Consider the following 15,784-nt stretch of genomic DNA (forward strand, 5'->3'; position numbering starts at 1 on the left):
TGAATTTGTATGATATTTTAATAAGTTAAGTACATTTAGTATTGCCCTTAGAGTTCTTCATGTCCCTATAACATGGGCACTCGTCTTTGTTTCCAGTTTCCTATACTATAAACACTCATTAACTCATTCATAGTAATGAACAATGTTATAAATTTGAACCATCATTGTTAGGTCGATTTAGATACTTTAAGCACCCTCTTACAATTTCTCTCTTCAACTTGTAGGTTTTGTGGAATTATTTCATTCTGAATATGCCTTTGTTTATATAATTTGTTAAATGCAATAAAACCACTATGACGACATTATTTCCTTGATGGATCTCTTACCATTTCTTGATGACTGTCTTTATGATAGTTTGAATTGGTTTTTTCTCCAAGTTGCCCTTTGATCTATTCTTTGAAGTCCTTTATGGTGGCTCCAATGTAGTGAAAAAGAATATTCTCAACTTCCCATCAAACATGAGTTCTATTCAGTGCTACACCACACCCGAGTTCGTAATTACTTTAGGTTTGACACTACAATCGCTCGTAATAGAATAGCTATTTTTTGACGACGTGGGAACGAGGGAGTACCATATTATAAATTTATAACATTATAAGTTATAAGTATATGATATAATCTCTCATATCAAATGTCAAGTTATTGTCTTGTAATTTTTTCAAATTCCTTAGTTCAAAATGTTGAAAATCTAAAACCTATTTACATATGTCAACTATATGTAAATTAATAGTATAAGAAATTGCACAATGATGCAATACAATTTTTTTTCCCATTTTCCGTACAAGATCTTCTATCTTCAGACTATTGCATTGTTTCATTAATCTCACTAATCCCAGTAGTATGATGCAATGCAGAGCATCTTTGTTCTATTCATAGTATATACTCCATTATTCAAATAAATTTCTCATTCCATTATTCAGTTTGGTAAACAGTCACACAACAAGAAGACAGGTATCATTCATGCCCTCTAGCTGTTTGATGCTTTGTCTGACCGAGCTGGGATATTTTAATCTTGCACTCTCTGTTAGTTTAGACCAAAAATCTCATCTTTTTATGCTTCTCTCTCTCTCTGTGTCTGTCTTGATATTGTTAATCACACAAGAGATGATACATACAGTTCAAAGTCAGCTCATCCCCATTATTGGACAGGCGGCTGAAATAAATACTACTAAACTAATTAAAACTCCCCATCTCTCTTACCGTTGACATGCTAGCTGCAGCTTTTCTTGATTATTTACTCCACGTTTGCGTCACTCCTCGCCGAAATCCCTCCATTTTATGCTTTTATTCACTTCATCTCTCCCTTTCACATTTCTTGATATTAATACTAAAACCGGTTTTATAAGATACACAATGAAAAAAATAATCCATAAGTCAACTCTGTGGTGGAGACAGATGAGTTGAGTTATGATCTTCTTGATTTTGATTCTTGTGTTCATTCATTATGGATTTCTCTCTCCTCTTCCTTCTATCTCTCCATCTCTCTCTCGCATCCGCCGCTCTCTTCCCGGAGTTCATATATCCAAATTTCACAGCCACAAATCTCAAATTCATCGACTCCTCCGGCGCGTTCCTCGTCTCCCGGAATGGAACGTTCAGGGCCGCCATGTTCAACCCCGAGGCTCAGCAGCTCCGGTTCTACTTCTGCGTCATCCACGCCGCGTCCAACGCCGTCACCTGGTCCGCCAACCGCGACGCGCCCGTGTCGAAGTCCGGGAGCCTGGTGCTAACCGGAAACGGCCTTGCCGTGGCCGACGAACATGGGAGCGTCAAGTGGTCCACTCCGGCCTTCCGGTCTCCAGTCTCTGCCCTGCAACTGACAGAGACTGGAAACCTCGTGGTCCTTGACCAATTCAACACGTCTCTGTGGGAAAGCTTTAACTCTCCCACAGACACGGTTGTGATGGGACAGAGGTTGAGTATAGGGACAACTCTCTCGAGTTCTGTCTCGGCCGACGATCTATCGACAAGCGGATACAAATTTGTCTTGACGGCTTCGGATGCCGTTTTGCAGTGGAGGAACCTTACGTACTGGAAGATGTCGATGGACGTGTCGGTGTACGTGAACTCCTTCGCGACCGTCGGGTTCATGGAGATGAACCAGTCGGGAGTCTACCTGTCTGACCACGCCGGATCTTCTGTCGTTGTCAGATTGAATCTGCCTGAGACTGGCTTCAGACTGGCCAGGATTGACCAGTCTGGCCAGTTCTCCATCTTAAGCTACTCGGGAGCTACTCGCAAGCAGGATTTCGTCATGCCTGTTGAAAAGTGTCGCGTCCCGGTTGTCTGTGGGACGAACGGATTGTGTAGCCGTGGGGCATCTGCAGACAGTACTGCCTGCACATGCCCCACAGGCTTCCGAGCAACTCCAAATAATTCGACCTTTTGCGTTCCATCTGATAGTGCTTACTCCTTACCTGTTTCCTGCGGCCAGTCTGAACGGTCGGAGAGTTTGAATTCTTCGAATTCGAACTACTTGCAGCTCGCCTATGGTGTAGACTACTTTGCGAATGAGTTTGTCGCGCCTCAGAATTACGGGGTGGATGTGTCTCAGTGTCGAAACCTCTGTTCACAAGATTGTTCTTGCTTGGGATTCTTCTTCGAGAACTCTTCCGGTTCGTGTTACAGGCTTGAAGACGCGGTCGGATCAGTGATGATGAGGGCCTCGAGCAGTCGCGTGGGATTCATCAAAGTCGTTGTGCAGTCTGCACCGTCGGGTTTCGGTGGTTCGGACGAAGAAGAGGGGCTGCCTTTAGCTGCTGTGGTGCTACTGCCTACTAGTGGACTCCTTGTGTTGTTTGTTATTGGAATTCTTCTATGTCGAAAGTATAAGAAAAACGACGTCGAATTTGTGAATAGTCTGAAGAACTATTCGAAGTCCATGTCGTTCGATGATCTCGAATTCTCCATCCCTGGTCTACCCCTGAGGTTCGACTACGAGGAGATCGAACGAGCAACAGAGAATTTCAAGACGACAATAGGAACCGGCGGGTTCGGAACGGTATACAAAGGCATGCTTAAAGACAAATCACTTGTTGCTGTTAAGAGGATCACTAATTTGGGAGTGAGAGGTAAGAGTGATTTCTGCACTGAGATTGGTGTGATTGGAAGCATTCATCATCTCAATTTGGTGAAGTTGAGAGGCTATTGTGCTCAAAGGAGGCAATGGCTCTTGGTGTACGAGTACATGAACCGCGGCTCGCTCGACAAGACCCTGTTTGGGAATGGCCCACCTCTCGAGTGGGAGGAGCGGGTTGAGATTGCGCTCGGGGCTGCGCGGGGGCTCGCCTACTTGCACAGTGGGTGCGAGCACAAGATCATTCATTGCGACGTGAAGCCGGAGAACATACTCCTGCACGACCAAAATCAGGCGAAACTGTCTGATTTTGGCCTGGCCAAGCTTCTCAGTCGTGAAGACTCCAGTCTCTTCACGACCATGAGAGGCACTCGGGGCTACCTGGCGCCCGAGTGGCTCACAAGCTCCACAGTCTCAGACAAGACTGATGTGTATAGTTACGGGATGGTGCTACTAGAAATTGTTAGCGGAAGGAAAAACTGTATGACGAGGGCGAGGAGCCACAGCCTCGACGAGGACAGCTCCTCCCAAGGAACCGCACCATGCGAGTTCGTTTACTTCCCGCTCTACGCATTGGAGATGCACGAGCAGGGGAGGTATTCGGAGCTGGTCGACCCGAGATTAGTTGGTAGAGTGACGAGCCAGGACGTGGAGAAGTTGGTGCGCGTGGCGTTGTGTTGTGTTCAGGAGGAGCCAGGGCTGAGGCCGTCCATGACGAGCGTGGTTGGTATGCTCGAAGGGAAAACACCGCTGGGCGCCGTTGCAATCGAGGCGCTAAACTTTTTGCGATTCTACGGCCGGAGGTTCGTCGAGTCGTCCGTTGCACCGGAATCCGGAGGGCTTAGTGAGGTTATGGTGTTTCCAGATGCAAATGTTTCACATGGTAGCAATGTATCTATGTCTACTGCAGCTTTTTCTGTCATCTCATCCCAGAATATCTCTGGTCCAAGATAAAGAATATAGCTTACAAATTTATATTTGTTATTTACATTTCTAAGATGTAAATTTGTATCTTGTTGCATATAGTACATTTATAAGAGAGTATTATTTTTGTGTGATTTTGCTCGATTCATTCTCAAATGAAATCATTTTAATTGAAATCATTTTAGTAAGTCGTTTTCTATGTACAATATTACGTTATTTTAATTGACGTTAATGTCACGTAAGTAAGTCATCAATAATCGAGACTCCAGAATTTTGATGGTTATAAAATCATACTTCCTCCGTCATATAAGAGTATGCATTTTTGGTTAGGCACGAATTTTAATGCATAAAGTAAATAAGAAATAAAAAGAAAAAGTAATCAAAGTATTGATATTGAAAAATGAGTCATACCTCAAAGAGATAAAATAATTTTTAAAATTAGATAGTGCATATTCTTGTTTGACAGACTAAAAAAGAAATAATGTGTATTCTTATAGGACGGGAGAGTATGACGTCAACGATGTCCAGAGAGTTCGAATATTGATCGGTTGTAAAACCATACCAAATCAATACTTCGATAGTGTCATGTTAGTAAGATGTTTAACAATGTTAATCAATAATTCGATAGCGTCATGTAAGTAAGATGTTAATTATGCCAGACTCAAAAATATGATTGGTTGTAAATCGTATCAAATCAATAATTCGATACAAGTTGGAATACAAAATCAGAATTTAACAAAAGTTCAAGAATACGAAAATGTGTATAAAATTGGAGATGAAAAATACATTGGTATAACAAGAAAATATTAAAATAGAAATCAAATGAAAGATTTATGTAAGTTTCCACCCAATTTCAAAGTAAAATATACCTCTGTCCCTGAAAGTTTGTCTCATTTTTCCATTTCCTTCCGTCCCACAAAATTTGTCATATTTCACTTTTACCATTTTTGATAGTGGAACTCATATTACACTAACTTATTCATACTCACATTTTATTATAAAACTAATATATAAAAGTAGGATCCAAATTTCACTAACTTTTTAAACTCATTTTTCATTACATTTCATAAAACTCGTGCCAAGTTAAAGTGGGACAATATTTGAGGGACGGAGTTAGGAGCAATCAACTTTGGCAATCCCTCGCGAAGTGGCCTGCTTCACCACAATTGTAACACTCTCTTCCACCACCGCCGCCGCCGCGACCTCCGCCACCTCCGCCGCGTCCATAGCCACGGTAACCACCATCTCCCCCATCGCCACCTCTGCCTCCACCGCGGCGTCCATAGCCACGATAACCACTATCTCCTCCCCCATCATCGCCGCCGCGTCCATAGGTGCGGTAACCACCATCTCCAGATTCTCCACCTCCACCGCCGCCGTCGCCATAGCAATCCCTAGCCAAGTGGCCGATCCTCCCACAGTTATAGCACTCCACTCCATCACCGAACCTACCTCTCCCCCTGCCATAACCGCCGCCGCGTCCGCCGGATTTCTGATCCCTAGCGACGATCGCGACGTCGACGGCTTTGCTCCGACCGTCGTCGCGGCAATCGACGGCGAATTCCACCCTCTGGCCCTCGCGCAGCGTGCGGAAACCGTCGGATCGGATCTCGGTCTGGTGCACGAAGAGATCGTCGCCGCCGGCGTCCGGCGAGACGAATCCGAAGCCTTTCTGGCCGCTGAACCACTTCACCGTCCCCGCCGATCTCGCCGCGTCCGCCATTAATCGGAGAATCAATTCATGAAAATGAGAAAGGAATTGAATCAAGTAAGCGATGGGTGAGGTGAGCTGCGGAGAGATGAGATTTTAATCATTTTATGGATGAAGATGATTGGGGAGATTTATCCATTTTTGAGGCGAAATGAAATAATTAGGATTTTCGATTGGCTGTGGCAAAATTGACGTGTTAATCTGTGAAGATGATCCATCTTCAAATTCCAAAATAAGCTTTAATTATGGACCTACATGATCCACACACACACTGCGTTAACATCAAGCATTCTCTCTCTTTTTTCAAGTTAATTGGTAGGGATGGATTGATTGGATTCAAATTTGTAATCATTTACCAACTAGTTATACACATACATAAGTGTTATGCATGTTGTGTTGAGGTTTGAATGTATAATGTCGGATTGTATTCTGAGTTGAGAAATTTTCTTAACATCACGTACTTGATTCATTGTCCAATCGAGCAGCGGCAGCGTGATCACTGATATATGTCGTCTCATCCATTTAATATCATGCTTATGCTTATGTTTTGTGTTGTCTATCTAATCAGATATGGACTTTTAATTGTATTATTCCTTCAAAAACTGGATTCTAAACAATGAGTGACATAAAATTAATTTACACGAATTATGAATTTTTCAAGAATTAGTGCTAGCACCTTCACTTTTTTTAGGCGGACTAAGTTCAATAATGCTCATTAAAACTCATAAGAGAAAGTATTCTAAACTTTGAATATATGCTAAACTTTTATGCACCACTATTAGTAAAAAAATTATTCTCCCTTTTAACAAATACTCACTCCGTCCCCAAAGAATATGCACTTTAGGTTCGGCACGGATTTTAATGTAAAATTGATAAAGTAAGGAAGAGATAGAGAGAAAAAGTAATTAACGTATTGTTAGTGGGAAATGAGTCTCACCTCATTAGAGAGAAAAGAGTTTCCAAAATTGAAAAGTTCATATTCTTATGGGACGGACTAAAAAAATGTGGATATTCTTGTGGGACGGAGGGAGCAATAAATATTTTCACAACTTCTAGTGCTTCTCATTCTTTAATACATGTATAATTTTTTTCACCTATAAAAACAGTTCATAAATGAATTATGTTTATCGTCCACATTAATCTTCACACATCCTAATTGTAGAAACAAAATTTGGAGAAACCATGGAACTCGTCAAAAATCTTTATTTTCCATTATTTCTTGTTTCAAATCTTTTCACATCAGGTAAAATTTATGTATATTTATAGCTACATTTTTTAATTTATTATTTTCTTTTTCTCGAGAGGTTTTTTCTAATTAATTTGAATGATTTTTTGCAGGGCCAAAACCTTCCAAAGGTGCAAGAGTTTTCACCATCGTCAACTACAGCCGGGAAACGATATGGCCGGCGGTATACGCAGGGGAAAATTTCAGCGGCGGCGGCTTTGCCCTAAAAAACGGCAAAAGCTGCACCTTCACCGCCCCCGTGAGCTGGTCCGGCCGCATCTGGGGCCGCACCAGCTGCAGGTTCAACCACAGCAGCAACGGCTAGTGCGAGACCGGCAGCTGCGGCCCCAGCCTCAAGTGCGGCGACGCCACCCACGACACTCCGGCATCCCTGGCAGAGTTCACCCTAGCCTAACCGGACTTCAACGACGTCAGCCTAATCGACGGCTTCAACTTGCCGGTGACGCCGATAAACGGCAGCGGAGGCAACTGCAGCGCCACCGGCGACGTCAGGCCGAGCTGCCCAAAGGAGCTGGCGGTGCACAGGAGCAGGGGGAGCGTGGTGGGATGCAAGAGCTCGTGCGACGTCTTCAAAAAGGACAAGTATTGCTGCAAAGGGGCGTATGCAAATCCGGTGACCTGCCGACCGACGTCGAATAACGATCTTTAAGAAGGCTTGCCTGACCGCGTACAGCTACCCCTACGACGATTTTAGCAGTACTTTTACGTGCGAAGCCTCCGACTACATTGTCTCCTTCTGCTTCTCTAGATAAACTACATCTATTCCGATATAGTAAACTTACCATTTTTAATAAAAAGTAAAATGAGACTCTTATTGACGGATGGACGGACGAACCAAAATGAGAATCAAGGGTAGCCCATGAGCCTAACTAATTTTTGGCCCACGGCTCAGCAAGCTCGGGCCGGGCTACCCTACAACAGGCCAAGCCCAATTCCATCACAATAATACAATTGATGTAAAAGTTAAAGGGAGAGATTAGAAGTAGGAACAACTTATTCCAATGGCAGAACACCAAACTAATCCCAAAATTTCAAGCATCCTTTTTTCTCATGTAGATTCACTGAGGTAGCAATGTGCCTTATAAATGGCTATAATTCTACAAATACAACATCTATCACTAAAGTTTGATAAATATTGCAAATAGAGTTACCTCACACTGGGAGTCTTCTCCTTCTTCAGGCCGGCGAGCTGCTCGATGAGCTTCCTCTCGTCGCTACTCAGTCGCTTCGGGATCTCGACTTGCACTTTCACCAGCTGGTCGCCCCTCATGTTCCTCTTGTTGAGAAGCGGCACGCCTTTCTTTGCCATGACCAAGGTCGTCCCCGGTTGCGTGCCCGACGGAATTTTGAGGTCCACCATTCCATCGACGGTTGGCACCTGGGTCGTCGTTCCTAAGATGGCATCTATATAAGAAACCTTGCACGTATAGAGAATGTTGGTGTCGTCCCTTCTCAAAACGGGGTCGGGGAGGACGTCAATTGTGACAAAGAGATCTCCCGGGGGTCCCCCTTTACGTCCAGCATTTCCCTCGTTACGCACCCTCAAACGGCTTCCGGAATCCACCCCGGCCGGAACTTTCAAGCTGATACGCTTCGACTTTCTTACTCGGCCTTCGCCCCCACATGTGTTGCAAGGAGTTGACACGTCTCCCTCTCCGCCACAAGTCGAACAAGTCATGACCTGTTGGAAGACACCTAGTGGCGTCCTCGTGGATGCTACAACTTGCCCTTGGCCTCCGCAAGTGCTGCACTTGGTTGGAGTTGTTCCCGGTTTCGCCCCCGAACCATTACAGGTGCTGCAGCTCTCGAGACGGGTTATTTCAATCTCCTTCTCAATGCCAAACACTGCATCTTTGAAGTTGAGGATCAAATTGTAGACCTGATCTTCGCCTTCAGTGGCTCGGCTGCGGGATCCCCTTCCTCCCATACCACCCATACCACCCATGCCTTCGAATAACGACTCGAATATATCAAATGGGTTGTTGAAATCCTGCCATTGAAAGTAGACAAGTGTTAGAATAATTGTAACATGAACAAACCATCAAGTTACCGACAAATAAAAACATTGAGACATTAAGCGCCCTATCCCTATTTTCCGTTCCTCAACTTACCCCCATACCCATGCCGGCACCTTTAAGCCCAGCCTCACCATACTTGTCATATATAGAACGTTTCTCATCATCTGATAAAACCTGTCACAGAAATCATGATTTAGAAAATTTATGCATATCGAATGCTCAAGCAAAAAACGTGAAGTGCATATATTTTATAAGGATCGGATTCCTACCTCGTAAGCATTACTGATCTCCTTAAACTTGTCTTCCGCTCCCGGTTCTCTGTATTTCAGATGTATATCTTAAGAATAATGTTCCAAGTTTTCAAAGTTTTGTATCATTACAGAAAACCTCAAACATAACAACAATAGAATGAACATCCTTCAGCAACAAAATTGCCATGTTTGTGGTATTTAATATCAGCTTATATACTCAATGCCAGCAGTTTTAGTATTTCATTTCTCAAAATCATTTACACAGAGTTTTATAGCTTATTCCTCAAAAAGGTACCAGAAAATACGAACAAGTAAAAGAAATGCTAATTTGAACATGAACACCAGAGCAACTTATAAATAATAAATATACAAAGAGAAAGAAAGTAGTATAAGGCTAGAAGCCAATAAAAACCAAAGGTGCATCATGACTTACTTGTTCACATCTGGATGATAGTTCCGAGCAAGCTTTCGATATGCTGAAGAAGAAAGTGAAATAAATGAGATATATATCAAATCCTATGCTGCATAAGAGTAATCTCCAACATAGAAGCAGTAAGCGCAGTTTAAGAAAAAATATCGACTAGTTCAATGGCATTACAAGGAAGCAGATTTGACTAATTAAAACAGGCATTAGGAGGATGCACATTTATCATTCAGATTTTTAAAAACTCAAAACACAAATATTATAAAAACAATGAAGGAAGTGATACATGGCAGGAATGATGATAAAAACATTTACTAAACTGAGAGGATAATACAGTGATGATGATGCACAATGTTCAAAGAAAACATCTTTATGTTGATTCCCAAAATGAGAAGTCGACGGAGAAGTGATACATGGCAGGAATTAGAAATTTGATGTAACAAGCACAAATTGACTGAAATTAATTCGTGGATTAAGTCATTTGGGCAAGACTGATTAGCACAAATAGAGTAAATTAGGTTGTCGATCAACTGATTTAGGTAAGACTAATCAATGCATTATGCAAATAGGAGGTGAAAAATTAAAAAAAAAACATGCTTAAATGAGACGCAGAACATTATTGAACCGTATTCAACATTAAATCAAATATTCTTCTCAGTGCTTTGGCAACAGATTTTACAGATAAGCAAAAAAGAGTCCAGCTAACACTAACCACTTTTGATCTCAGATTTGTTTGCATTTTTAGAGACACCAAGGACAGAATAGAAATCCTGCACGGAAAAAAAGTTACTTTTGAGTATATGTGTGGGGATACATAAACCAGATACAGTTGCAAACTCACTTTTTCAGCTCGAACAACAAGGCGGGCGCCTCTACTCTGGCGTGGTTTGACGTATGATGCTGAACCAAAAAGTTCACCCAAGGGTTTCTGAGAGAAAATTGTTGAACTTAGCGATGGGGACCTTTTGGACAAACTGCACACAATAGAGAACAAGGTGAACGAGAGATTCTGCAAACAGGATATCGTGTCCTTTATGGTAATTTGAGCACTGAGAGAAAAAATCGGAGCCTAAAACACTAATTTATGGATGTACAGGCAATGATAGAAAGAACTCCACAAAACGTCAAAAACATATAATCAGCACAAAAGAGATCGGAGAATGTTCCAAGTATCCTTGTGATGTGACTAAACTAAATGAGAGAGAAAGAGACAAAAACATATTGATTCTCATGGTCGTCGGACGATGGGCGGTCAGGGTGCACGTTTGCAAGGCACAACGAAGTAAAACACGGCATTGCCAAAAGTGAGCTCAGAGAAAAACATACATGTTCAATAGTGTGACAGGGAGCACACATGCAGGGTGCGTGCATAGGGAAAGAAAGGATAAGTGACACGGAAAGATATTAGTAAGACAAAATCAATATTTATTGCAAAACAGCGAGCATAACTATGACCTATTACTAATCATCCATTTGGAAGTAGGGATCTGAGGATTCTATGTCTTACATTCTATTAATTGGGGTCTTATCCTAAACCTCAGCATGCTAACGAAAATGAGAATAAAAAACGAGCTGCACTTAAAACAAGTACTACTAGCTATAGGACAAAAAAAAAGGGCGAAGCCATTAACGAGCACCAAATTTCCCCAGCACGAACAAATAAAAGCATTAATAACCAAATTCTTATGCCAGGATCATAAAATACTAAGCACAGTTACTCAACGAATTAAAGATAGCCCTAGGTGCATTAAACCTAAGTTTTTCAAGAACAACAATGAAAAAACCTACCAATGAATCGACATCGATGCTCGAGCTACAGCAGAAGATCCGAATACGAGCTGAGGCTGAACTCCCCACATCACAGCCTGCATACTTCCACAAGGAACGGCAGCCATCCAATGCCCTGCTCATTTGGACCAAACAACAATGGAAACATCAATTTTAGCAAAAATAATTAAACTTTATCACTCTATCGTTCTTTTCTTTCCCATTCTCACTCAACCCTAATTCCAAAAGCAGAAAAAGATAAAACCTTGATTGAAAAACAAACATCACATGTCCTCATAGAATCTTTTTTGAGACACCAGACCTTGGCGGCCATTTTCCAGCTCCGATTCAAACATCTCACAAAATGATTTAGGGAAAACAGTTATGGAATCCAAACTCACTGAATTAGGCAACCTAACTAAAATTAGTTCGATATCTCAAACACACATATGAAGAATTCAACGGGAAATTCACTGAGCTCTGATAAATTAGGAGATTGGGAATGAAAGATTGAATTTTTATTTACCTTTTTGAGTGGATATACCGCGTCGAAGAGGTGAGGAAATCGGAGAAAACCAGAAGCTTGTAGAGAAGAAGTTGGCTTAACCAGAAACGGGAGCTTCAACATAGGGCTAATCGTTTTCATTTTCTTATATACTAACGGATCGGGTCTGGATCCGACCCAGTTTTAGATTCTTGAAAATGGGTCGGTTCGGATTCATGGAAGCTCCGAATCTTTAGGATGAAAATTCATTTTATGTTGCTTCATGTGTATCATTAATGTAGGAGTATTTTTTATTAATTTATTTATTTATTTTGTATTTGTGGGTTATGATTTATATTAGTACAATGATTGTGTGGATTAATTTATTTTTTATTTTGCTGAGTTATAGTTTATTCTTGTAGTATTAATTTTGTATAATTGTGTGAAATAAGATTTTTATTGTGTATATTATTATTATTATTATTATTATTATTATTATTATTATTATTATTATTATGTAGTGTGAACTTAAATTGAATCATATTATTATTAGTTTGTGACGTATTTGTATATGTGGGAATCATGTGTTGGGTTATTATCATGTAGTGATCAATTTTGTGACGTATTTGTAAAAGTGTGAATTATCAGCTCCCTTCAGAAATAAAATAAAATATTAGATCCCTGGATTAGGTTATTATGTGGACTTAAATTGAATTATATTTTAACGTAGCTGTATATGTACGTGTGAATCATGTTTTGTGTGTTTGGCGCAAATTCTTAATTGATCCAAATAGGAAAATCATGTGGTTTGAATAGTAGTATAAGAGAAAAAGCCAATTTGTTTGAATAATTAGTTCATCATACATTAAGATTAAGACAAGAAGGGAATTGATTGACTATATTAGTTCATCATACATTAAGATTCGAGATTCTTCCCACTTACTTCAAAAGAACCAAACACCCACGCTTACACATATTTTATACACACTCCCAACAGGCCAACACCATATTATATGGAATAGGATCAAGATAACATGAGCTGTTTATACGATACACTATGCTACCTTTGAAAAAAAAAGCATAAGTAGGTATTACTAATCCATCGATAATATTGAAAGTGTTTATAGGGCTTTGTATACGCGCCAAACGCTATTGATGATCCGTCGGTAATTTAACGTATTCACTTGCATAATTAATTCTATCTTCTCTTTGAAGTGTTTTTTGGTAACGGTCATAAATTGTTTGTCTATCGAAGGCTTTGCTCTTTAGCTGATGTAAACGTCGAATGTGTTGATGAGAGGCCATGATGATGAAGCTTTTTCAAGTCTTTCCTTAAGAGCATCTCCTATGGCGCCCCTCCGGTAGGACGTCCGGTCGGACACCGGGAAGGGCGACGGGACGTCCGCCGTTGGGAGGTCGGAGGTCGGATACGGACGTCCCGTGAGGACGTCGGGTGTCCTCGGACATCCCGGCGACGGGCGGGCGGACGTCCGCCACTGTGGCTTCAACTCGGACGTCCGGTCGGACGTCCCGTTTTTATTTATTTTTTTTTTGAAACTCTATATATACGGCTCGTTGAATTTTTTTTTTTTGAAACTCTATATATACGGCTCGTTGAAACTCTATATATACGCATGTATCATAATGCACAACATGATTGTCGAAAATGAAGCTGCGGAACTGACTCAGTGGACCAATGAAGATGATACGGGTGCAGGTCCAAGTCACGGCGTGGCCACCGCGAATGTGAATATGGGGGTACCTCATGGAGAGGTCGAGCGGCTGCGTGCATTTGCCGACATGCGGCAAACAGATGCCCATATTCGACTTCAGCAGGATATTATCGAAGAGGTTTGGACTCGGAGGGGTTGACGTGATAATGTATGAATTTTTTTTTTATTAGTGTGTAATTTTTTTTTCGAATCATGTATGTTTTTTCCGATAAAGTTGTTAATTTTTCCCGTTCGTATTCTCGGTCAAATTTTATTTCCGTAAACGTAAATTGTTTTATTTGTGAATTTATGATTTTTTTTATTGCGGGATGTCCTAGTGGGAAGGGCGATGGGAAGGGCGGATATGCATGGGATGTCCTAGTGATGTGGCAGTGGGGTGGGATGTCCTAGTGACGTGGCAGGAGGTGTTTTTGGGATGTCCTAGTGGATGTCCGAGTGGGATGTCCGCCCACTGGAGATGCTCTAAGCCTATAAATAAGCGTGAGCTTTAGAAAAGAGACATACTCTCTCCGTCTACGAAAAATAGAACATTTGTCATTTTTTGTTGTCCACAAAAAATAGAGCATATTTAAAAAAAGAAAATTTTCAGCAACTTCTCTCTTACTTTTTTCCCTTCTCTTTACTAATAATATGAACCACCCCACATTCCATTAACACTACCATCTCTTACTTTTTTCCCTTCTATCTTACTAATAATATGAACCCCACATTTCACTAACACTACTTTTCTCTTACTTTTTTTCTCTTCTCTCTTACTTTACCAATTCCACATTAAAACTCGTGTCATTCACAATGTGTCATATTTTTCGTTGACGGAGAGAGTATATATTACACCCCACAGTCATATTTCTACGTGCAATTGCATCCATCACTTAGAAGCATTGGTATGTTCGGCTATTAGAATCCAATTAAGTTCGTTGGTGTATGGTGAGTTTGAGGTGCTTGCACGCTAAAGACAGTATGTCAATCTGATAGCACCAACAAAGACGTAATTTATCTGGCGGAAAGAGAGTTTTCTCAGCCCAACTTAATGCTAGTTTGTAGTAATTTCCACTTCATTTCCTATATTTATTGCAGTTTTTTATTTTAAAACTTTGAATTTGGGTTGACTCGTTGAATGAATGTCATTACCTCGGCGACTAGCATTTATTGTGAATACGTGACAATGTCCTGAGCTAGAGATATAGTATAGACTGAAGTTGACGAACGTGTGAAAACGTATACTACTACTATTCAAATGCTTATCGTTGAAATTATCAACAGAAAACGATACGCTGATTTTCAGGTAATATGAATAATGGAACATTTCGCAAATTTTCTGGCAGCAATTTATTTAGTGAACGTATATATATTCAAGGAAGTGACACTAATTAAATTAATCACGCAAGTTTGGCTTTTAATCATAAATTCCAACGACAATTGCAATAATCCAAAAACTTCAAAAAATTAACAAGAAATGATTTATTTTTATGTTATCTAACAAACCTAGGTATTCCTCTCATTCCTGAAAATTATGAACTATTTTTTTAGAGCATCTCCAATAGCGGCGAGCGCACCGGCTCGCCGATTTTTGGCGCTCGCCGGTCCGCTCGCCAAACTATTGTAGCCGGCGAGCGCCAAATCGGTGAGAAAAACGGCGAGCGCACGCCGATTCCCGAGCTCTGGCCGCTATTGCAGCCTCCCGATCGGCGAGCAGATTTTTTTTTCGACACTATATATACATTGCACGTCATTTTCATTCACACCACGTGTTTTAACGAGTACTCTCTCTATCTTAATTTCTGTACAAGACCAACAACGTGAAATGAGTAACGCGGGTGGTAGTAGTGGTAGTGGTGGGGATGCTGAGGAGTACGAACGGCGTTTGAACTAACATTTGGATGCCTATACGTCCCGAGAGATAGACCGGCTGTTACAACGGGCCGTGCAGCCGGCGGTACCTCGACCTCGACTCGTTGTCCACCACCGAGCAGTGATTGACCGGGATCACGTAGCTGCATATCAGCGGCTATATGACGACTACTTCGCACCGGAGCCGCGGTTTAACGCCAACCTTTTCAGGAGGCGTTTTAGGATGAGCAGGACCCTGTTTATGCGTATTGTTGACGCTTTGGAGAGTCGATATAAGTGTTTCCGCTTCAGGCACGATG

At 41.3% G+C, this 15,784-nt stretch overlaps 3 protein-coding genes and 1 pseudogene across 3 annotated transcripts; 2 read left to right on the top strand and 2 right to left on the bottom strand.

Annotated features, from left to right (window-relative positions):
• Nucleotides 1-669: 669 nt before the first annotated feature.
• On the top strand, nucleotides 670-4,134 carry LOC121803602 (G-type lectin S-receptor-like serine/threonine-protein kinase At5g35370). Its single transcript, XM_042203234.1, has one exon. It carries the CDS (start codon nucleotides 1,445-1,447, stop codon nucleotides 4,028-4,030), a length of 2,586 nt encoding a protein of 861 aa, XP_042059168.1. The 5' UTR covers nucleotides 670-1,444; the 3' UTR covers nucleotides 4,031-4,134.
• An 877-nt stretch (nucleotides 4,135-5,011) lies between these two features.
• LOC121803606 (glycine-rich protein 2-like) lies at nucleotides 5,012-6,223 on the bottom strand. Its single transcript, XM_042203236.1, has one exon. It carries the CDS (start codon nucleotides 5,721-5,723, stop codon nucleotides 5,124-5,126), a length of 600 nt encoding a protein of 199 aa, XP_042059170.1. The 5' UTR covers nucleotides 5,724-6,223; the 3' UTR covers nucleotides 5,012-5,123.
• Nucleotides 6,224-6,858: 635 nt separating this feature from the next.
• LOC121803605 lies at nucleotides 6,859-7,801 on the top strand (annotated as a pseudogene).
• A 132-nt stretch (nucleotides 7,802-7,933) lies between these two features.
• Nucleotides 7,934-12,043, bottom strand: LOC121803603 (chaperone protein dnaJ A7A, chloroplastic-like). The gene is made up of 8 exons (XM_042203235.1): nucleotides 11,944-12,043; nucleotides 11,439-11,553; nucleotides 10,492-10,624; nucleotides 10,363-10,420; nucleotides 9,660-9,702; nucleotides 9,245-9,293; nucleotides 9,069-9,149; nucleotides 7,934-8,947 (listed from the first exon to the last, which is right to left on the bottom strand). The coding sequence occupies exons 2-8, from the start codon at nucleotides 11,543-11,545 to the stop codon at nucleotides 8,105-8,107; spliced, it is 1,314 nt and encodes a 437-aa protein (XP_042059169.1). The 5' UTR covers nucleotides 11,546-11,553; nucleotides 11,944-12,043; the 3' UTR covers nucleotides 7,934-8,104.
• Between the last annotated feature and the right edge of the window lie 3,741 nt (nucleotides 12,044-15,784).

This window comes from Salvia splendens, chromosome 5, assembly GCF_004379255.2.
Source record: "Salvia splendens isolate huo1 chromosome 5, SspV2, whole genome shotgun sequence".
NCBI lineage: Eukaryota > Viridiplantae > Streptophyta > Magnoliopsida > Lamiales > Lamiaceae > Salvia > Salvia splendens.

Excerpts from the sequence above, each read along its gene's own strand:
- LOC121803602 (XM_042203234.1), top strand. The coding sequence starts at position 1,445 with ATGGATTTCTCTCTCCTCTTCCTTCTATCTCTCCATCTCTCTCTCGCA.
- LOC121803606 (XM_042203236.1), bottom strand. The coding sequence starts at position 5,723 with ATGGCGGACGCGGCGAGATCGGCGGGGACGGTGAAGTGGTTCAGCGGC.
- LOC121803603 (XM_042203235.1), bottom strand. The coding sequence starts at position 11,545 with ATGGCTGCCGTTCCTTGTGGAAGTATGCAGGCTGTGATGTGGGGAGTT. Across the intron at positions 9,703-10,362 it reads CAAATCTGAGATCAAAAGTG|CATATCGAAAGCTTGCTCGG; the intron begins GTTAGTGTTAGC and ends TTTCTTCTTCAG. Across the intron at positions 9,150-9,244 it reads AGATCAGTAATGCTTACGAG|GTTTTATCAGATGATGAGAA; the intron begins GTAGGAATCCGA and ends TTTCTGTGACAG.